General features: G+C 54.0%; 1 protein-coding gene across 2 annotated transcripts in view; it reads left to right on the forward strand.

Moving 5' to 3' along the window:
* NEURL1B (neuralized E3 ubiquitin protein ligase 1B) overlaps positions 1 to 22,165 on the forward strand; it is a 34,145-nt gene that overhangs the window by 4,284 nt on the left and 7,696 nt on the right. The window contains exon 2 of one of the 2 annotated variants that reach the window (XM_045551157.1): positions 16,125 to 16,670. The exons of the other annotated variant lie outside the window; for it this stretch is intronic. Within the exon in view, the coding sequence (XP_045407113.1) occupies positions 16,125 to 16,670 (546 nt within the window). The remainder of the gene's footprint in view (positions 1 to 16,124; positions 16,671 to 22,165) is intronic. 2 annotated transcript variants of the gene reach the window in all.

Here is a 22,165-nt window from a genome sequence, read left to right on the forward strand (position 1 = left end):
AGTCCCAATTGGAAGCTGAGTTGGGCTTTCCTTGCCGATCTCGCCCTATCTGCCTCCCTCCCACCAGGTTGCTAAGAATCTTTTAGAACCTGTGCTGAGCCTGTCGGAGTGACAGTATTTCCTCCAATGGCCCTGAAACCTCCGTGGCTGTCAGCACATGGTCAGGGGCCTGACTAGCCAAGACTCCTTAGTAGTGGCCTGCAGGGATGCCGCAGCGGGGATGGTGGGAGTGGAGTGGTCTTACCCATCAGTGGAAGGGAGAAGGGGAAGGGAGTCTGTCCAGTCTGCAGTCACAGTGGAGAAGTTGCTCGAGGTGAATTTGGAGGCAGAAGGAACTAGGGCCTTCTTCTATTTTTAACCTCTTCCTATTGCCACCTTTGCCCCCTTCTCTCTGTCTCTCTCCCCTGGCTTTCAGAGTAAGGGAAGGCTTCCTGGAGGAGGTGACATCTGAAGGAAAGTCCAACTGACATTCAGGAGGTCAGCCTACCCCTACCCAAATGTCATCTCCGTCTGCCTGCCTTTAAGGCCTTCTGTGGCTTGGTCAACCTGTGCCACATACCCAGGCTGGGATGATCCTGGGGTCTGCCCTGCTCTGCATTTTCCAGAGTGTGCATCTTCATTGATTTGTTGGGCACCTTCATGGGTGGTGCAGCCATGAACGCAAGGCACAGCTGCTGGCTGCCCTCATGGCGCTGGCCCTAGTGGAAGGGACCAACATGTTCGAACAGAGTGGGATACCTAGTTGGTTACATCACTGGGGAGCACAAGGCACTACTACCCTGTGCCTCAGAGAGAGAGGGGTCAGAGCCCAGCACCCCAAACAAGGCCTGGCCACCAGACCAAGTACTGTGGGTCACAACTAGGCGGAGTCTCACACCTGTAATCCCAGCACTCTGGGTGCCCCAGGCGGGAGGATCGCTTGAGCTCAGGAATTCGAGACCAGCCTGAGCAAGAGCGAGACCCACGTCTCTACTAAAAATAGAAAAAATTAGCTGGGCATGGAGGTGCGCACCTGTAGTCCCAGCTACTCGGGAGGCTGAGGCAGAAGGATCGCTTGAGCCCAGGAGTTTGAGGTTGCTGTGAGCTAGGCTGATGCCACTGCACCTTACTCAGGGCAATGGAGTGAGACTCTGTCTCAAAAACAAACAAAAAAGACAATTCTTTAATGAAATAGGATAGAATAAAATAAAATATTGGGTGCATTCATGTAGAAAGGATATTTTGCTTCATAAGCATTTGTCTCAGTTTTGGGTGCGTGTGTGTTTGTGTGTGTGTCACAATGTCAAATGTATTTCTCTCCGTGGCTTGCAGCCAGACAGGTTGAGCGTTGGAAGGCCCTGGGCCTACAGCAGTGAGGGCTGGGGTTACGGTGTAGAACTCAGATCTTAGAGTCAGGCTGCCTGGATTCCAGCCTCAGCTCAGCCAGTTCCCACTGGCATGACCTCTTCATGCCTCAGTTTCCTTACCATGAAACAGGGAGGCTTGGGGTAGCACCTTCACATTTGGTGGTGGTGAGAATAGAGGTGAGCATTTGGGATGGTAACTGTCGTGGTTATTGTCGCTGCCGTGGGAAGGTAGGCCTCAGGCCTGCCCCTGGAGTCCCTGGGCTGGCTGGCAGTTGCCCTTCACTCCTTGCCTTGAAAGCCCTGTCCCTGGTGACCACAAGCCTTGAATCAAGGGGCTGGATCAGGGTCACCCTGCTCATGTGCACTGACAGCAGTTTCCAAGCGTTCCTTGGGCTCTGTCCTGGACACCTGATTGCTCATGACAAGAATCTGCCTGGCAGGTTGCATTTACAATTTCCATGTGTTCACCAAACCTCCAGTCCAGGCTCTGTGCTGGGCCAGGAAACATGGCGTGGGTTTAGGGACTCAAGTTCCAGTGGGAGAGACCAACAAGGACACAGTGTTTACAGTAATTGGTGGAGGGAGAGCTCAGGGTGTTGTTGGAGCCCAGAGAAGGAGGCAAGGAAGGCTTCCTGGAGGAGGTGTGCTGTATCTCACTGAGACCAGAAAAAAGAGACATATGCTAGGGGAAAGGAATGGGAAAGGCTGTTCCAGGCCTCGAGCTTCATGTGCCTGAAGGGAGGGAGGGCACACACGTATGGGGAGCTGCAGCGTTCTGCAGGGTCCCAGTGCAAGTGGGGATGGCATATGGGGTCACAGTGATGGGGACAGCCCAGCGGCAGGGGCTGGGGCTGGGGGCGGGAGGTTGTGGCAGGCTGGCAGCAGTCAGGAGGCTTGCATCTCTCAGCTGCCACACTCCCCGCTGGGCTAATGCGCTGTGTCTGCCAGCAGGGGGGCAGCATTTTGCCTGGGCTGGACCACAAGGCCGCTTGGAACAGGCTGTTTAATCTTCCCCACGGAGAAGAGTCAGCTCTGTCCCTCTTTTGGACTAAAGCGCTTTCGGTACTTATGGTGCTCTGTGAGGGCTCGAAATAGAAGCCGAGAAGCCAGGTGTGTGGTTAGAGCCTACAGCAGGGAGGGAAGAGGGGGGACGCAAGGTAGCAGCCCTACAGGTAGCCAGCGCTCACCCCGCGGCAGCGTGCTCAGAGCCTTGGCATGCTCGCCCCACGCCGGGCCCTTTGTCTGTTTCACGCCATCGAAACCGTCAGGGCCAGGCCTCCAGAGGTCATCTCCTCATGTCCCAGAGGAGGAAACTGAGGTTCAGAGGGGTGACAAGACCTGCCCAGGGTCGGGCAGCCAGGAAGAGGCAGCATGGCATGGATCCCAGGCCTGAGGGGCTCTGAGCCCCTTCCCCTCCGCTGTGGGGCATCCTGGGGCACTTCTGTCTCACGTGCTGCAGCCCCCCGTCCTCATCCTGAGCCCCCAAGCCTCCACCCTTCTCGCAGGTCACCCTCTGTGCCCTCCGAAGATGAATTACTTCTACCAACAGCCACCAAAATGAAGCTGCCCCTGGAAGAGGTCTGTCCCCTGTCCCCAGCCCACCTCACCCTAAGCCTGAGGACTCCGCAGCTGAAATGTGGGCTCTGGGAATCTCACACTAGAGGAGAAGGGGTGAACTTGAGCTCTGTACCCCTTCCTCCTGCCAGACTGGGACTCAGGTGTCTGCCTGGTAAACACTGACCCAAGCTCCGCCTCTGCCAGCCCCCACTGGCATGTCAGGGTTGATTTTTCTGAGGAGTGTTAGCCCGGTTCTTTGGCTCCTGACTTGGAAAAATCACAAGCAGGGCCAGTGTGATGGAGTGACGACAGGCACTTGGCATTTCCACACCAGCAGTTTTTATTGCAGGCTTTCGGTATAGAAAGTGGAAGTACATTTCCTGAGGGGAAATGGGTCCATCTCTGAGAGTGGAGAAGACCCTGGGTTTTACCACACTGCTGCTTTTATGTCTACACCTTATGATGTGCTAGATGGTGGGCAGAATAGTCATTATTTTCCTGGGAAAAGGGTGGAGAGTTCTTAGAGCTAAGGCCCCTCCCCAATTTTATCCTCATAGGGTAACCTCCAGGGGTTGCCATGGCATTTGTAAACTGTCATGGCGGCGGCAGGTGTGGTTTTTACTATGCTAATGTATGTTAGTGGGGGAAAAGTCACCCTTGGACATGATCTCCTAGTTTCTACCCATGTTCCTGGCCGGGAAATTGCCTAACCTCAAGTTCCTGCTGTTGTACGTTTGGTTCTAAATGTTCACTGGCCTCCTCATTTTTGCCCGCCCCCCCCCTTTTCCTGTGGTCAGTGCTGTCAACCTGCACCTGTCCCTAACAGACTCCAGACATCTTCCCCTGCACCCTGGCTGCTCACAGGCCCTTCCCACCAGAGCTCCAGGCAGCCCCCACCAGTCAGCCAGCAAGGGCACAGCCTTTGTCATCCTGGACTGCGTCTTTCCTGAACGTGAGGAGCATCCTGTGCCCACACTGTGCCATCATTGTGAGTTGGTAACCCCACAGGCTGGGGTCCTGCCTTCCTGGGGCTCCCCTTATTAGCTAGACTTGACCTCTCTAAGCCTTAGTTTCCTCTTCTACAGAAAGGGGATAATGATGTGACCTCTCAGGCGTGCACAGTGTCTGGCACATACTAAGTGCTCACACGCAGCACCTGTTGTGATTACGTATTCACTGGGCGAAGGAGCCCCTGCTCCATGCTGAGTCCAGGATCTGATGCTCCCAAGGGAGACAGGCACAAAAGAATAATAATAACCACTAACTTGTATCACGGAGCCCATCCGTGCCAGACACTGTTCTAAGCAGGTACATGCGTTTAACTCTCAGGACAAAGCCCTATGAGATAGCTACTATTATTAATGCCATGTAACTGTTGAGGGAACAGAAGCACAGAGAGGGAAAGTATCTTGCCCAAGGGCACATAGCTGAAGTTGTCCAACATGATTCCGGCTAGAGGGAAGGAATGTTGGTGTGGAAGAGAAGACTGCAGGGTCAGGTGGGGGGCATTTCCCATTTGCACTGGAAGCTTTCATAGTATTTAACAGAAATCACTGAGCATTTAGAAATACTGGAAGATTAATTTTTAGTTGCTCACCTAGTTCTTTGGTTGTGTATCTCACATCCCACCCCTAGGCGGCAGGTGGGGCATTCTCAGCCTGTAGGTTCACCACCGGGGACCCCAGCTGGTATTCCTCAAGGTCTGGTGTGTGGATCTCCAGCCCCCTGCCAAGGCAGGTCAGGGAGGGCTGATGTCCTGAGGGCTCTCTGGACAGCAAAGTGAAGGCCATGTCATCCCCAAGGGACCAAAGAATCCCCCGCAACATAGCCTGGGGACTGCTGGGGCCTGAGAGCCACCTGCAGACCCGATGGGGCAGGGCACTGTGAACCGAATGCAGACATGACCAGTGTGTAGACATCACATGAAGCAGATTTCAGTTCAGTCAAAGGAAGAACTTTCTAACTGTGGTAGCTGTCAGGGAGTGGAAAGCAGGGGGGAAGGCCTGGTGCTGGAGTCTAGCACAGCTGAGACTGGACCTGCTATCGCAGAGGCATCGGGCGGACACAGTGGATCCTGGATGCACTATCCGGAAGGCACCTTTGACCGTAAGGTCTTCCGGGGAACAAGTTCCAGCACCCCTCTGCTGAACTTCCGCGGAGTCCTTCACACCTGTCACTTGGGCCGTCCTCCTGCTAGTTCTGCATGGTGGCGGGGGGTGGAGATGACCCATTTTATAGATCAGGACTCTGAGGCACAGAACAGTGAAGCCACCTGCCTCAGCCTGAGTCTCATCCCTCCTGCTGACCTCCCAGCCTCTGCACGTTTTCAGACTTGGTGGCAGGTGTTTCTGAGCGGGGTTGGGACAGCCATCCTTAGACAGCAGGCCCAGCCCACCCTGACCCTTTCTTCCATTCCTGTGACCGAGACTCGGGGCAGCCCAGAGCTGGTCTCCTGCCTCCCCTCTGGGCAGTAAAGGAAAGTTCGTTAATGAGTAAGCCATTCAGGGAATTGGGTGGGGTGGAGGTGTCTCAGGCCGTATGGGTACTCGGCAGAATGCCCACAGCTATTTAAAAGTATAGTTTGTTTATATCTTCAACATTACACATTGTTTATATCACAGTGACATCCCTTGGGTATGCGTTTCTTTCATTTTGCCGCCAGGATGGTGGATTTACGAGATGGGTGGGCGCACGTGCGCCCGTAGCCAGGTCCGCCCGGTAACTTTCCACTCCAGACAGGCAGATCTTCACTTCCCAGAAGAGCTTCCCTGCCCTCAAGGTTAGGGGCGTTCAAGGGCAGAAGAAGGCAGAGTGGAATTTCCATGTCTCTGGGGTTACAGCCCAGAACTCCATCCCTGCAGACAGGTCACCCCCGGGCTCTGTTCCCAGGACCAGAGAGTGCTGGGAATCACTGCGTCCCGCCTCCCAGTTGGCGGACCAGAGCCTTGCACGGGATCACACAGCAATTACAGACTGGGCCTCTGGCTGGACTCGAGAGAGAGGTGGTGGAAAGAGGATTGATTTTGGAGGCATTCCAGGGTTTGAATCTCAGTCCCACCATCGCTAAGCTGTGTGACCCCGGGCAAGTCACTTTCCCTCTCTGTGCCTCCATTTCCTCCTCTTTAGGATGGGGAGAATGGCAGTCCCTCCCTCCCTCGTGGGGTTTCGATGAGGAATACATTGTAGACGCTGTGAGAAGTCTAAGCCCAGCACAAGGTGGGGACTCCATAAGCGGCCATGGCCTTTCTTCCTGGGAGCCAAGGAATCTGTTTTCAAAAAACTGACCTGTGCAAGAGGCCCACTTTAAACAGTCCTGCAGTGCCACACCTCTCAGGGCCCTGTGAGAGAAAGTAACTGCTGGTTGGCTAGGGAGGCGACTCCGCATGATGGCCAAGAGCATGCGTGGTCTTTGGATTCAGATCTGAGTCGCATCCTGACCTCGCCCTTGACCCGTATTGTGATCTCAGGCCAGCCTTTTCCCCTCTCTGGGCTCAATGTCGCCATCTGTGGAATGGGCTCAGGGGGATAGAGAAGCCCCAGCAAGCCCAGGACCGCCAGATCGTCAGAGCTTGGGGCATGAAGGATGGAGACTTTCCCTTCCCAGCGCGTATCCCTGTACCTCTTGGGGTGGCATCCTCGGTCCACACTCACCTGCCCTCCTCGGGCATTTGGCAGAAGCACAGCAGGGTGGGTGACAGGGAGGGACGGGAAGGCTGCGTCTCCAGAGAGGGCTGCGGAGTGGAAGACACGCACGGGAGCCACTTCTGGGGGCCCTCAGGGGCAGACATGGCAGGGAAGGAACAGATATTGTTGACCTACTGCGTGCCAGGCACTGTGCTCTGTTCCTTCCCTGCGGGGATGACACTTAGACTTTGTCCGAAGCGGCCACAGCATCGTCTTCCCAGCCGCGGGAACCAGGCTGGTGTGGGTTCAAATGCCACTTCCTGGCTGTGGGCGGCGCTCCCAACTTAGGGAGCCTCTGTCCTCACTGGCAGCGGGTCTGGTAGCAGTCACCTCCTCCAGCGCTGTCGGGAGGACCCCTCGAGGTCCTCTGGGTGGGGGCCATCCCCCCCCAGGAGGTCTGCCTCTCCCATCAGGCCCCACCCCCAGTTCTTTTTCAGACCTCAGGGATTCAGCACTGGGGTTCCACTGTCCCCCGCCCCGCTGCCATCAGTCACCGCTTCCTTTTTTAGATGCTTTGCTTATTGTTCATCCCAAGTTCCGCCAAACTGTGGCCTTTGAGCAGCTCAAAGCAAGCTGATTGATGACATCTACTGCCACCCCTCCCCCGCCCCCCGCGTGGCTTCTTTCCTGAGACCGAGCCGGGCACTGCTCACCCTCTGTGCCAGAAGGTGGCTTAAGCTACTTGTATTAGATATAGTCTAGCTTTTTTTGTCCTGCAGGTCAGCATGGGCCAGCAAACATTTTGCCCAGCTGCTGGGCTTGTGAAGAGCATTTCCTCCGCTCCAGGAGCCAGGACGGCACTGCTCAGGGGGCCCCTGGGCCGGTGGATCTCCTGTTCCAAAAAGTTTCCGCGCTTTGGAGCCCTGCAGGTGCTCACCTGGGGCTGAGGCTGGGAGCAGCCAGGCTTCTGGGCACCCCGGCGGGGGCGTGGCTGTCCTCAAGGCAGAGAGGAGGAGCGGCAGGCTTGGCAGACTTGGCCAGCCAAGCAGCGGGCAGCTGCCAGGGGCTGCCAAGAGGAGAAGCAGGCACAGAGGGGTGGGACTGTGTTGGCAGTTGAAAGAGACATTCAAATCCTGGGCTGCTCTCCTCACTCCTGCTATGCTGGGCCATTTTGACAGGGAAGAAAGGAAGGCCCAGGGTTTGAATCTCAGTCTTCAGAGAGGTCGATCCACGGGGGGTTCTTCCCTGCTCCAAAGCCTTCAGTATCCCCGGAGTCTTCCTGAGGACTTTGGCCTCCTCTGCATGGCCTTTAAGACCCTTTGTGATACAGCCCCTGACTCCCTCTCCACCCTCCCCTCACCCTTCTGCTCTGCATTCGCCAGTGCACTTCGCTTATTCTCACCTCCAGGCCTTTGCTGGTGCTGTTCCTTCCGCCTGAAACACACTTCCCATCCTTTACCACCCTCCCGGCCCTCCTTCCTCAGTCTGCAGAGGGGCTCCCCTGCAAAGCTGCCCCCATTACCCCAGCCCTCATGCCAGCCACCCTGTGCAGTCACGGGTCTGTCCGCTCAAGGGGGCGGGGACGGTGTGTGGCCTGTCAGGGCATGGTCCCCTGCAGCCAGCGCAGCCCCTGGCACAGAGTGATGCTCTGCAAATGTCAGATGGAGGAGGAAGTGATGCACTTGAGAAGGAATGAGGGCACATCCTCCCACCCCTCACTGCAGTGAGCCCTAACCCGGGGAGCCGGCGCCTCTGAAGTTGGAGTTTCCTGGGTCCCTTTATCAAGAAGAGACCTCGGTCAAGGGGCCCATCACAGGGTTGGAGCCAGCATGGAAATCCCAGCTCTGGCTGAACATGCTTTGGGCGGGGTGTGGGGGCCGGGGGGGAGGTGTCGGGATGACCTCACCCCCCGGGAACTCTCGCATCAGAGCCCACTCTAGCTACGAGGGCTGCCACTTAGGCCTGGGTGGAGTGGGCTTTTCTCCCTCCAAGCAGCATCCTGTGACCTCCAGCTCGGGGTGTCCTTGCAGCTGTGCATGGGTTTTGTTTGCAAAGCAAAGTAGGGGGGAGCAGGGTGGTGGTTTCCATCCTGGGTGGCCGACCAGGCTTCTGAAACAGAGAACAAAGTCCCAGTAAGCTGGCTTCTGTCTCCTGGGTGCCTGTCACTGCCCCATTTGGCAAAGGTGAGGAAGGGTTGGTTTTTTTTTTTTTCTAGCCCATTTTTAAACCGGCCAATGGAAAAGGCACACTCTTGCCAAAGGAGACCAATAGCCTTTCCCCTCTTGGTGTGGCGGGAAGCCTTGCCACACACCAGCCTTGCCTTTTCGTCTCTCTAAAGCAGTACACACGCGCGCACACACACACGCACACACCGTGTTACTTCCTACTGCCTACAGTGTTGGTTTGCATTTTGGACTTGGGCAAACGTCGCTTGAACCAGAGATTTCTCAGTGAAGGTCCACAATCCAAGGATGGGTGTTATAAGGGTCTAGGAGGCCCCTGAACTTTGACTGTCAAATTGTGTGCATGGGTTGTGGGTATGTTTCTGGGGAGAAAGACCTCTACAGCTTTTATTGCTCTTAACAAGATCCATGACCACCTACCCCAATCCAAAGGTTATGGCAGCTGCCTTGAGAAAGAGGTGGGGTGGAAGAAAGGACGTGAGCCTGGTCCTCTGAGGCCCTCGGTTTCCTCATCTGGAAAATAAAAATTGTAAAACCTACTCTGCAGGGTTGTCCTGAAGATTAAACCAAATAAAAAAAAGGCATGTGCCAGCATATAGTAGGGGCTCAGTAAAACTCCAGTGAAATCCTCTTGTTCAAAGGAGGGGGTAGAATAGACCATTCTCCCAATTGGCCATCCCCTGTGCTGGTGGAGAGGAATCTGCTGAGTGCCAACACATGGGACGTGGCATCTCAGGGCCAGAGCAGTGGAGCTGTTGCTTCCTGCCATCCCCCTGGCGGTTACTGCCATTTCCTTGGACTCCTTTTAGATCAAAGGAAGGGCCATAAGGACATGAGTGAGGATCATTCAGGGGATGGCACAGAGTACATTTGGGTTGTTGCTGGGATTACTTAAAAATAGGCCTCTGTCCTTGGACATCAAGCGAAGCAACCCCAGGGTTTATAAGAGGTTTTTCCTGGCCTAGGTCATGAGCCCTCCACGGGACAAACATTTCGGAATATATTTCCCCAGCTGCCACAGGTAGGTGTCTCTGACCCAGGAACAAACCTTTCCTAGCCAAAGGAACTAAATGAAATGATTAAAGGAAGAGACCAGAATGTTTAATGAGCACCTACTGTATGCCTACGCACTGTGTCTGATGAGTTGCCTGTGTCATCATCACAACAATCTTGCAGGGTGAGATGACTTTTACTAGTTTTCTAGGTCTGGTAGGGGGAGGGAGAAACAGAGAAGTTAAGCATGGATCCCAGGATCACACAGCCAATAAATGACAAAACCAGAATTCAAACCCAGGTCAGTCTGACACCAAGCCTGTGCTCTTTTTAACCACCTATCAAATTGTGATTTAGAAGTAAAAAACACAGTGTAATCTCCAGACCTGTCTTTTTAACCATTTTACCGTAATCTCTTTGCCTTTTGGGATGGATAGAAGACCTGAGTCATAGACCCCTGATGTAGGAGGAGGCCCCAGGTGGAGGTCAGGGACTTCCCCAGCGGTCAAACTTGATGTTCCTCATGGGGAAGAGAATGGCCATTTATTGTGCACCTACTAGGTTCCAAGATGTCTGCTGGGACCTCTCTGTGCTCTCATCGCCTACCAGCAGCCTGAGACGGGGTCTGAGGTCACACCATTTGCAGGTGGCAGTACTACACCGTTGGGAGCTGCAGTGACTTGCTCAAAGGCCTTCAGATTAAGCATAGCAAAGCACAGGCTTTCAACCAGAGCTGTGAAATAAACCAAGGAGCTGCCCAGAAAGGGAGCAGTCCAGAAAGACTTGCCCCAGGCTGGGCAGTGGCCCTCGTCCCCAACCCTCCACAGCCGCCACCCCCCAGAGTCTCTGCCCACACATTCAGAGTTGGGGCGTTGCCTCCTTGTCTTTCATGAGAGGCCAGGGGTTTGGTCCCTGGTGTGGTTTGGGGGCCTCTTCCCAGCAGAAGGTTTGTTTGCTTGTTTTTTCACCTGTGATGGGGTGTCCATTTGAATCTGGTCCTGGTGCCAGCAGCAGAGTGAGGACTTCTGTGCTGGCAGACTGAGCCGTGATCACCAGGAGAAGAACGTGGGGGACATTTGGGCCCTTGATGGAATATTCTGCAGCTCTGAAACAAGCACAGTGAAGGCATGGGAGCGATGTGGGGAAATGCTTTTCATGTAATGTTGAGTTGGGGAAGAAAAGGCAGGGTGCAAAATTGGGTGTGCACTCTTGGAAAATGGAGACGGATCCTGTAGGTGAAGATTGGTTTTCAGAATTAGCTGCAATCACACATCAAAAATATTGGAAAACACGCAGCACAGGGCGTGGCGTATGGAGGGCACAACCCGCGGCTCTCACGGGAGATCAGTACTGGAACTACGCAGAATGCAGGTCGCACTAGGATGTGACGGTGGGGAGGTACGGCAGGGCATGGATTTTCTCCTCTTTCCCAGTCTTGCTGCAATGTGGCCGTTGTTTTTGTTGCAGCAATTCAAATGATTAAGTTCAGGGTTTCCAGCAACATCTCCAAACTAGGATGATCTGCAAAGCCCTTTGAACCCACCTCCACAATCCTCTGTTCCTTGGAGGAACCACTTTCCCTGAACCGAGCTAAAAGCAGATGTTGGTGTACAATTTGGAGATTGCTTATTGTTCTTTTATTTTAAGCATCTTCAATTTGTGTAAATAACACATCCTCTCAAACTTTTTCACTCTGGTTTTCTTTATCTCTCATCAGGGCTCTGGCCTCTGGGGTGGGGGGAATGAGTGTTTATCCCTCATTCCCTGAAGGAAGTCAAATCATATAATCAAGATGAAACAAATATGTAAACGTAGCTGGTTACTTGGCTGCATTTTATCCTAACATATAGTTGGTTTTGCAGGAAACGTCCCCTCAGAGTAACGAGGCAGTATTTCTCCCCTCTCCAGTGTTCCTCGAAACCTCCAGGCCCCTCTTAGAGAACATCTGCTGAGGATTCCCGAGCCATTTTGCAAAGAAACTCTCTGATTGAGAGATACGGTTGGAAAACACAACAGGGATGGGGAGGGGAGATAAAAATAATCAAATAAGGGTGGCCGTGGATGTCGGCGCTCAGAAGGGCTTTTGATCTGTGGTCATATTTAATGTCTCCCGGGGATTCGCCAGCTGGAGGGGCCTTGGCCTGTCGGGCACTGGCAGAAGCTGCGGCCCGACGTTGAGTGCTGTGTGCAAGGCCGCCGCGTGCGTGGAGAACACAGGCTGCTGCTGTCCCCGGCTGCCTCTGCTGATGGTTCATACCGCAGCGGCGTTTCCCCCACACCCACCCCCCAATCTGGGGTTTGTCCTTCTGGACCAGCTCTCCAGCCGGCCCTCCTTTCTCCCTGTGGCTCCCGAGGTGGCCTGCAGCCTGGCTCTGCGGCCACCACCTCGCCTCCTTGGAGGCCCGTCCCTAACAGGCCTGGCCGTGGCCTTGCTCTGCTGGAAACCCTGTCGTAGCTCCCTCTTGCCTATGCCATGCCGTTTGTGCCTCTTAGGTTGGCATTCGGGGCCTCCCCATCTGGTTCTTCTGACCTTTGCAGCACCCTCCCCCCTCACCCCTGCAAGACAGTGGCTGCCCAACTTCACACACCATCTCCGTGCCGGCCATGTTATAATACTTCACCCTCCCACCGACTCCAGTGTCCCCTCGCCCCTGCCCCTAGCATTCCCCTCGCTCCTCCCTCTCCGCCCCCCAGGCCTGGCTCGTTGGCATCACCACTGCTCCAGCCCCTGTCTGAGTCTGGGCCTTCCTCCAGGCCCTGGCAGCCCCCAGTGCTGTTGCCTAGGTGGTCTTTATCACGCCTGTTGTCCTCGTGTGTTTGGCTGCGTGTCTGATGCAGAGAGGCTCAGCTCTCCATGAGGGCAGGATGTGTGTGACCTGCACGAAGGATGAGTGAGTGAATGACTGAGCGAGCAGCGGGGTGAACATTTTGTCTGCTGGCCTCCTGTCCCAGTCCGTGCCCAGCAGGCCTGCCCAGGGGCTTAGGAGTCAGGGGCAGCCTCTTGCCTCCCTCTCCTACATCAGGGGCCTGTGGCCCAGCCCTTCTATCCATCCTGTGTTTGTTCCTAAAAGACAGAGAGACTATGGTAAAATGGTTAAAAAAACAGATCTGGAGATCACACGAACTTGGTTTTAATCCCAGCACTGTCGTTAGCTAAACCCGCTGTGTGACTTTGGGCAGGTGACTTGACCTCTCTGAAACTCCATTTCTTCATCCATAATGGGATGGATAACAGTAGTCTTTACCTCATGGGGATATTGTGAGGATTAAATGAGGAAATGCGTGGCAAACAACCAGCCCAGAGGAAGTGTCTGAATGCGTGGTGATTCTACCAGTCAGGACATTTTTGGTTGCAAGTATGAAAACCCCAGCTCAACCTGGCTTAAAAGCAAAAGAGGGGCCAGGTGCAGTGGCTCACATCTATACTCCTAGCACTCTGGGAGGCCAAGGCAGGAGGATTACCTGAGGCCAGGCATTTGAGACCAGCCTGAGCAAGAGAGAGACCATGTCTTTACAAAAATAGAAAAAATTAGCCAGGCATGGTGGTGCGCGCCTGTAGTCCCAGCTTCTCGGGAGGCTGAGGCAGGAGGATCACTTGAGCCCAGGAGTTTGAGGTTGCAGTGAACTATGATGACACCACTGAGCTCTAGCCAGGATGACACCATTGCACTCTAGCCGGAATGAGACCCTGTCTCAAAACAAAACAAAACAAAACAAAACAAAACAAAACAAAAAAACGTGCTTCTAGCTGAGAAGTCTGCAATATCTGAGTGGCTAGGCTTGGGACACACTCCAATTTCTAGACTTGGAGGTCAATCCACTGGCTGGGGAAAAGCAGGCTCTCCCAAGGAAAACTGGGACGTGATAACCAGAAAAAGAGGGAAAGAGGGATGGATGCTGAGCGGGCAGAAGCAGCAGGTGTCTGCGTGACAGTGGTGGGAAGTATAGAAAAGTGGGGTCCTTCCTGGTGGCCTAAGGCCAGGGGAGGGGATGCTTGGGTGGCCCCTCCAGGGCCTTTACCCTTCTTGGGCAAAAGTGACCTCTGACATCCTGCCTCCCTGCATCAGAGGTAGCCTGGCCAGAAGAGCCCAAGAAAGGGGTTCCTGCCCTGACCCTGACTGACCTTGAGCCTGGACTCCCTCTGTCCAGCCGTTTCCCCATCTGTAAAATGGGCTTGTTGGAGGAGATGGTCTCTGAGGCCTGCTCCAGTTCTAGCTGTAACACAGGCAGCAGCTGGTATTTCTCAAGTGCCTGGTTGTGCCAGGACTGTGCTGGGCACAGGGCAACCAAAGCTGACATGGACAAGCGCCTGCCCTCCGGGCCCCACGTGTGATAGCTCCCTGCCCTTCCTTACCACTGCCCTGCGTCCCCTCCACGTGTCTGTTATAGAACCAATGGGTCTTTTAAGATTTGTTTTATCTATTGATTATAGTTTAAACACCCAAAGCAAGTATACTGAATGTTTTTTCTTTCTGTAAAGACAAATTAAAGCCTCCAAATCTCTACTACCTTTAAATCATATCCAGAATCTGACCCCTCTCACCACCTTTACTGGTACTCCCCATCTGATCCACCGTCGTCTCTGCCCTGGAATAACCCAGTGGCGTTGCTGGAGCCGCCAGCTTCCTTGCCCACCCCAGCAGCGCACCCCCTCCCCCAGTGGCCTGAGCAGTCCTACCGCTTCTCTGCTGTAAACCTTCAGTAAGGGCTCAGCGCAGTCGGAGTAAAATGGTTGAAGAAAAAACAACTACTATAGGCTCGTCTCCCCACCCCCAATCTTATTTCCTTCCACACCCCCACATGCTTACACCATCTGGCTGTGCTGGCTTCCTTGTCATTTCTCAGCCACACCAGCACAGTCCCACCTCAGGGCCTTTGCACTTGCTGTACCCACTGCCTGGAATGATCCTCCCACAAGCACCCTCATGGTTCACTCCAGTCACCTCCTTCAGGTCTCTGCTCAAAAGTCACCCGTCAGAGAGCCCCTCCCCAGAACACCTAAGAACACCTCCGTCTGCTTGCCTTCCTTGGCTGCGTTGTTCTCTGTAATGTGTTTTGTCTTCTGTGGCTCAGTGGTTTCTGCTGGGAGCGGGGCCTACGGCTTCCCTGCACGACTTCCTGCCTTGGCGAGTGGGGCTTCCTTCTCCTGGGGCTGGGAGGGGCGCCGTGGCTTATCTGCCTCCTCATTGCCTCTCCCTCTTCATTTTGTCCTGCCCTGGGTCCCGTCAGCCTCATATTAATTGAACTTCCCACCTCCACCCACTGATGTGCCCAGAGCACAGTGCACCCTGTGGCTGGGTGTGGGAGGAGTGGTCCCTCATTGCCTGGGGCCACCATTTTTCCCACTGTGGGCCTCGGGTGCCTGCCATTTATGAGAATTTGCCATGAAAATTGTATTCAGCCACTGTTGTGAACTAGCAGCAGAGGCTCCTGCAGTCGTCACCCACCTTGCTGCCTCCCAGGCTGCCAGAGCCTCCCAAGAACGGCCCGGGGATGGGAGGAGGAAAGGCAGGGGCAAGATGATGACTCCCACTCATTGGCCCACCTGGGTTTGTGACCCGTGGCCAGATCCTTTGAAAGACCACCCATGGATTCCCGAGGTCTTTCAGAGCAGAATTTCCTTAGAAATGAACCCCCAAAGTGTACATTCTAGAAAAGCCAACCTTGCTCATAAGGAATACCTTCGTTTTCTGTGGGTCACAGAATCCTGGCTTGGATTTGCCTTGGAACCTCAGTAATATCTTATGAGTGGCCTGTTATGCATATACTTTGTGCCAGGTATTAATCTAGGGACTTCATCCACATAACCATTTAGGAGCTGTGTAAGTAATGTCTCCATTTTACAGGCAAGAAAACAAGCTAGAGAAATGACAGATTCCATCCCATATCACCTAGCCAAGAATTGCCGGAGAGCTGGGATTCAGGCTACCCTGGGGATCCCAAGAGAATGCTGTTTCTATTGCCTTACTGCCTTGCTTTTGAACACAACTTGCACAGAAAACAGCAGCCAAAGACCTTCACCACCACCCCCAAGAACCCATGGGCCCTGTTGCCTTTGGAGGGACTCTGCAGCCCAGAGGTGGCCTGGGGAGGCCCTTCCAGATTTGGAGGGGTTTGATGGCGATGGAGAAGTCATTTGACCCCTGCTGGCTGTTGAGACAATTTCATTGGTGTTGGGCCATCTGACACTGAAACACCTCTGGTGCTTCATCTCACACACACACACACACACACACACACACCCCCCGCCTTGGTTTGCTCATCTGTGAAATCGGCATAGTGATTTTGCCGTGGCTTTGGTCTAGCCTGGAACCTTCTCAAGTTTATCATTTACCGTTCTAATTAAAAGAGAATGTAAAATGAAAATGACTTTATTAAAAGACCAATCGGGGCCTAACCGTCCTGCCTGTCTCTCCCGCAGACTCGAGCCCGCCGGCGCGCCTGCTGGCCACCCGGCCGTGCTGCGGCCCCGGCCCGGAGCGGCGCCAGGTCCTGGGCGAGGCGCCGCGCTTCCACACGCAGGCCAAGGGCAAGAACGTGCGGCTGGACGGCCACTCGCGCCGGGCCACACGGCGCAACAGCTTCTGCAACGGCGTCACGTTCACGCAGCGGCCCATCCGGCTGTACGAGCAGGTGCGGCTGCGCCTGGTGGCCGTGCGCCCGGGCTGGAGCGGCGCGCTGCGCTTCGGCTTCACGGCGCACGACCCGTCGCTCATGAGCGCCCAGGACATCCCCAAGTACGCCTGCCCCGACCTGGTGACGCGGCCCGGCTACTGGGCCAAGGCGCTGCCCGAGAACCTGGCGCTGCGCGACACCGTGCTGGCCTACTGGGCGGACCGCCACGGCCGCGTCTTCTACAGCGTCAACGACGGCGAGCCCGTGCTCTTCCACTGCGGCGTGGCCGTGGGCGGCCCGCTCTGGGCGCTCATCGACGTCTACGGCATCACCGACGAGGTGCAGCTCCTCGGTAGGTCGCGGGGCCCTGCTCGGGACCGGGCAGAGGCGCCCCGCCTGCAGGATGGGCTTTTCTTTAGTATTCACAGCCACTGACGGTGGCCGCGCTTGGCCAGGCGCGTGCTAAGCACTTTAAGCATCTTAACTCATTTATGTGTCACAACCACCGGCCGACCCGGTTTACAGAAGAGAACACTGAGGCATGGAGAGGCTAGATGGTTAGCGTCACAAAACCAGGACGGGAACCCACCCGGATCGAACTGGCCCAGGTTCACTCACTCACTGATTCCCCTTCTCTTCCTTGTGTATTTGCTCTGTTATTCATTCATTAATTCATCTGCACGGGCATTTATTCATTTGCTCGCTCCTTCACTCCATTTACTCACACTTCCACTTGCACACTGAGTCGTTCATTTACTCAGCAGTAGAAAGTAGCCTCTGATCACACCTGTGAGTACCTGCAGGCAGTGAGCAGTGAGATGTATCAAACCCCAGGCTGGGTGCGGTGGCTTGCGCCTGTAATCCCAGCACTTTGGGAGGCCGGGGAGGGAGGATCATCACTTGGGGCCAGGAGTTTGAGGCTGCAGTGAGCTATGATTGCACCACTGCACTCCAGCCTGGGCAACAGAGCAAGATCCTTCTCAAAAAAAAAAACAAAACAGGCCAGGCACAGTGGCTCACGCCTGTAATCCTAGCACTCTGGGAGGCCAAGGCAGGAGGATCGCTTGAGCTCAGGGGTTCGAGACTACCCTGAGCAAGAGTGAGACCCCCATGTCTACTAAGAAGAAAGAAAGAAAAAAAACCCAGCCGGGCATTTCAGTGCACACCTGTAGTCCCAGCTACCCGGGAGGCTGAAGCAGAAGGATCACTTAGAGCCCAGGAGTTGGAGGTTGCAGTGAGCTACAATGATGCCACTGCACTCTACCCAGGGTGACAGAGGGAGACTCTGTTTCAACAAAAACAACAAGGCAACTGAACACCCCTCCTTACAACCCCTCACCCCTTAAAAAAAATAAAACTAAAAAAAAAAACAACAACAAAAAATGGCCCACTGGTAATGGCCTCAGGGTCCTGGGAGGCAGGCGAGTGGAACCAGTCCTCACAGGGGCGGCAGCCACTGCTGCTGAAATCCTGATGCCCAGCACTTGTGAGCGTAGAAGTCTGCTGCCCTCGTGGTGAGACTTTTTTTTTTTACTTTTTTAAAAATTGAGGTAAAATTCACATAACAGAAAAGTAACCATTTTAAAGTATACACCTGGGTGGTATACAGCTGACAGCCATCACCTTTAGTTCTAAAACATTTCATCATCCCAAAGGGAAACCCCTACCCATTAAGCAGCCGCTACCTGTCGTCCCCTCCTCCCTGCCCGTGGCGACCACAGATCTGCTGTCTGCTGGAGCCCTCCGCCCTTGAACCTACAGATAGCACCTGAGCCAGCCCAGCCTCAATTTATGGGGGAGTAAAGGGACAGCACGTTTCTCAGGGTGTCTGGACACAGCTCTCAATGTAATTCCCTGTGATGAAATGCGTAGGTCTAAAGGTTGGTGGGTTTGGGCAGATTCAGGCACCTGTCCGTAACCCCAGAAAATCTCTGCCTTCCTCTTCTGAGGCAACTCCCCACGGCCTCAGAGGTAGCCGCTGTTCTGATTTTCCACCATAGATTAGGTTAGTTTTGCCTGGTTTTGAACCTTATATAAATGGGATCAGACAGTATCTATGCATTCGTGTCTGGCTTCTTTCAGCATGATATTTTTTTGAGATTCATCCACATCGTTGCTGTGTGTATCAGTGGTTTATTCTGTTTACCGCTGAGTAGTAGTCCGTGATACGGATTACTGCAATTTGCATATTTGAATGTTTGGGCTGTTTCTGGTTTTTCAGTCCTGCATCTTGTGGGAAAGCCCTGGCCTGGGCTCCTTGCTCTCCTGCATGCCCCCAATCACCACCCTGCCATTGGGCAAGGACGAAGAGTCATGCATTCGAGCTATGCCCCCAGCCCCAGGCGTAGGAAGGCAGAGAGGTGGATCTCACGGACCTCTGCTATAGACCTGGCTTGCCACTTGCCAGCTGTGTGGCTGTGGCCAGGGAACTGAACCTTTCTGTGTTGCAGTTTTTTCATCTGTAAAATGGGTTCATGATAGCACCCACCTTATAAGATCGTTGGCAGGCTTACATGAGATGATATGTGAAAAGAATCCAGCACAAGACCTGGCACAGAGCAGACACTCAAGAAATAACAGCTGAGAAATAAGAATCTCTCCCTGTTTGCAAGTGGGCTGGAGCACATGTCCAAATACCAGGCTTAGACAGACCAGATTGTGAATAGCTGCCCACCCTTCAAGCTGGGGCTTTACTTGGGCATTTTAACCGTGTCCCCTCATGCTCTTTTTCATGAAATGTTTTGATATTTTACTTCCATGAAATGCAGATTTCTAAAACCTCCTAGGTCTCCCGTCACTCTTTGGGAGGCTTAATTCCTATGGAGCAGGGAAGCAATCCCGCCTCATTCACCTGTTCAGTCACAGCCCCGTGTCTTTGGGTAACAGCCAAGAAATCACAGCCACTCCGTAATCAGCACAAGTAGATCAGGATTTTTTAAAAATACAAATTGGAAGCAGCCTTTGATGACTTAATGAGACTGAAAAAAATCTGTGAGGAGGCACGGACACTTCTCCCACATTCTCTTAATCAGCAAACCCTTACTGAACACCTAGAATGTTCCAGGGAGGGAGAGGCAAAGTCTGCTGGAACATCAGTACAGCAGGCAGACAGCCTCAGTTTCCTTATGTGCAGGTTATTCCTGAGATTTGATAATTAATGGGAAGTACCTGGCACAGGTACTACAGCAAAAATGTTCACAAAAATATATAAAAGGGGTAATTAAAATTAGAAGGAATTCCATGTTTGAGTAATGAGATGGGTGAATTTCACTACCTTCTTTATATCTGTGAGCTACCATTTTTAAAAATATATATGTAAAGAGCTTGTATTGCTTTTACAGCCAGCAAGAGCAATAAAGTTACTTTCCTTTCCGAAGGTCATGTGAGATAATGGAGGAGAAATTGCTGGCTTGTGATTGAGGCTCAATAAACATTTGTTTCCTTCCCAGGGGAAAAGCAAGTGACACTGGTTACATCTGAGTAAAGGGATTAATGGGTGATTTTTCTTTCTTTTTTTTTTCTCCTTCCCAAGTTAACAATGATTTATAAGTCAGGAAAGAAAAATTATAATAAAAATAAGAAACTAAGCAGCCATAACTTTATATGGTTTTAAATACAGGCAGATCTAAATACAGGGCTCGGAGGTCTGAGTTCACCACTCCAGGCTGCGGGTGAGGAAACTGAGGCCCAGAGAGGGGCAGGGACTTGCCCAAGGTCTCCCAGCTGATCAGTGGCCATGGCGGAGGGAGGATTCACATCCAGAACTCAGGGGGTGCGACAGTGTGTGACCTGTGAGCACCCGCATCAGGCAGGGAGGAGCAGCTGCAGCCAGCTTCATGCAGAGCCCCAGTGGGGAGCAGCGCAGGGTAACTGGCTTTTGTAGTTGATGCTTTCTTTCCAAACAGGCCAGGCCAGCTCCCAGCTCCCCGCCCCAACAGCAAAGCGTTTGCTTGGCAGGGTGGCCTGTAGAGTTGTCCTTTCCCAGTCTGGAGCAGGACCCCTGCCGGTGACTGCCGGCCTGACCCACTAAGGGGTCCTGAAGGCCTGTGCTGTGCTGGGCGCGGTGCCAGGCACGTTGTGATTGCATCATTCTGCCCAACTTAACCCCACAGACCAGTAAGGGAGGGTGAGGGTCCCTAGTTTGCAGGTGGGGAAACTGAGGTCACAGCCAGGGCTGGCCAGGGTCTGTCTCCCCCAGTCCAGCCTTCTTTGGTTGGCAGAAGGGCAGCATCTGGAAAAGCACTGGCTTGGTGGTCCACAGACCCGTGTCCTACCTGTCATGCCCAGGCAGACAGTCCCTGTCCTCTCTCCTCCATCCCCAACCCCCTCCCTTGGTGCCACCTCCTCAGCCTGCCTCCTGTGCCCACAGATGAGAGCTCTGCCCCGTCACCTCCCTCCTCTTCATGGACACGGCTCCTGTCATTTGTCCACTTCTCAGTCTCCGTCGAATCATTCCCACAATCACATAAAAGCGCTCCCGTGGCATCTGTCTTTTAGGAACGCCCTTGACCAGCCCCGGCCACGGTCCTACCTCTCTGCCCTCCCTCAGTGCAGGTCTGTCTCAAGCGCTGTCTGCAACACACACCCTCTCCTTTCCCCCCGAAGCTCATCCCCTGAGGCTGGGTCCCACCCAGCACTGACCTTCAGCCTGTCAGACCCCGAGCCCCCACCTACTCAGCCTCTCACTTTCAGCCCAGGTGACCCCTGCCCGCTGCTGGGATGCTGCTCCTCACGGCTCCCGAACCTGCCCAGCTCCCACCTTCTTCCCGCCTCCCTGGCCGCTCCTCCCTGGCATGGCTGCCAAATGTGAGAGCCCCAGGGTTCCACCCGCAGCTCATTCTGCTTCTCACTGTCTTAAACTGAGTAATACAACATGCATATAGGAAAATGTCCAAAACAGCTGTAGAGTTCAACGAACTGTCATAGAGCAAGGCTGTTCCTCTTTACTCTTTCCCCAGATGCTCCGAGCCTGTCACTGGGCTCTGAGTCCCACCTCTAAGCTGCTGGCTCCCAAATCGATCTCCCCAGCCCTGACGCCTCTGCCCATCAAGCCCCTCCTGGCTCTGAGAGCCACCCCGCACTGACACACTCAGACGGAACTCCTGAGCCCCTCACCTCCTGGTCCCCAGCCGGCCCCACTGGCAGTAAGTGGCACCACCCACTTGGTTGATCAGGCCAGAAACCAGGAGTCATTCTTGAATCTCTTTTCCTTGCCCTGTATCCATTCCATCAGTGTGTCTTGTCATTTCTGCCACTAATACGTGGCCCAAATCCGCCCTTCAGAGACAGGGAAGTGACTGGTGGATAGGTCCTTCTGTCTCTGGCTCTCCCTGCCTTCATTTTCATCTTCATACAAAGATCATTTCTCTTGGGACATAAATTCTGCTTTACTTCCAGCCCTATGGGGGCCGGGGGGGAGGGGGCGGGAAATCTGTCCCAGCCTCCCCGGGCCTGGCCTGGGGACTGCGGCTGTGTGACAGTGCTCAGTCGGTGTGGGGGTGAGGGGACCCATGTTAGGCCCATGGAGACTGAAACGCCCGGGAGGCTGCTGGGCTGAGGCTGAGCCCATGTCCTGGGCAGCTCTGGGAGCTGAACAAGAACAGCCGAATTTGGAGGCAGTATTGCTAGCGTCAAAGGGCCTGGCTCTGGAGTCCCAGTCTGGGTTGGAATCCCATTTCTGTCACTCCTACGCTATATGACCTTTGAGTAACTCACTCCACCTCTCAGAGCTTCAGTGTTCTCTGTGAACTGTGCCCATTTCACAGCGGCACCGAGGATGGTGGTGAGGATGGAAGGGGATAACCGGTGTACGCGGTTGCAGCTGGCAGGTGGTCAACATGGTTGCGT

Source organism: Lemur catta, chromosome 5 (genome assembly GCF_020740605.2).
Source record: "Lemur catta isolate mLemCat1 chromosome 5, mLemCat1.pri, whole genome shotgun sequence".
NCBI lineage: Eukaryota > Metazoa > Chordata > Mammalia > Primates > Lemuridae > Lemur > Lemur catta.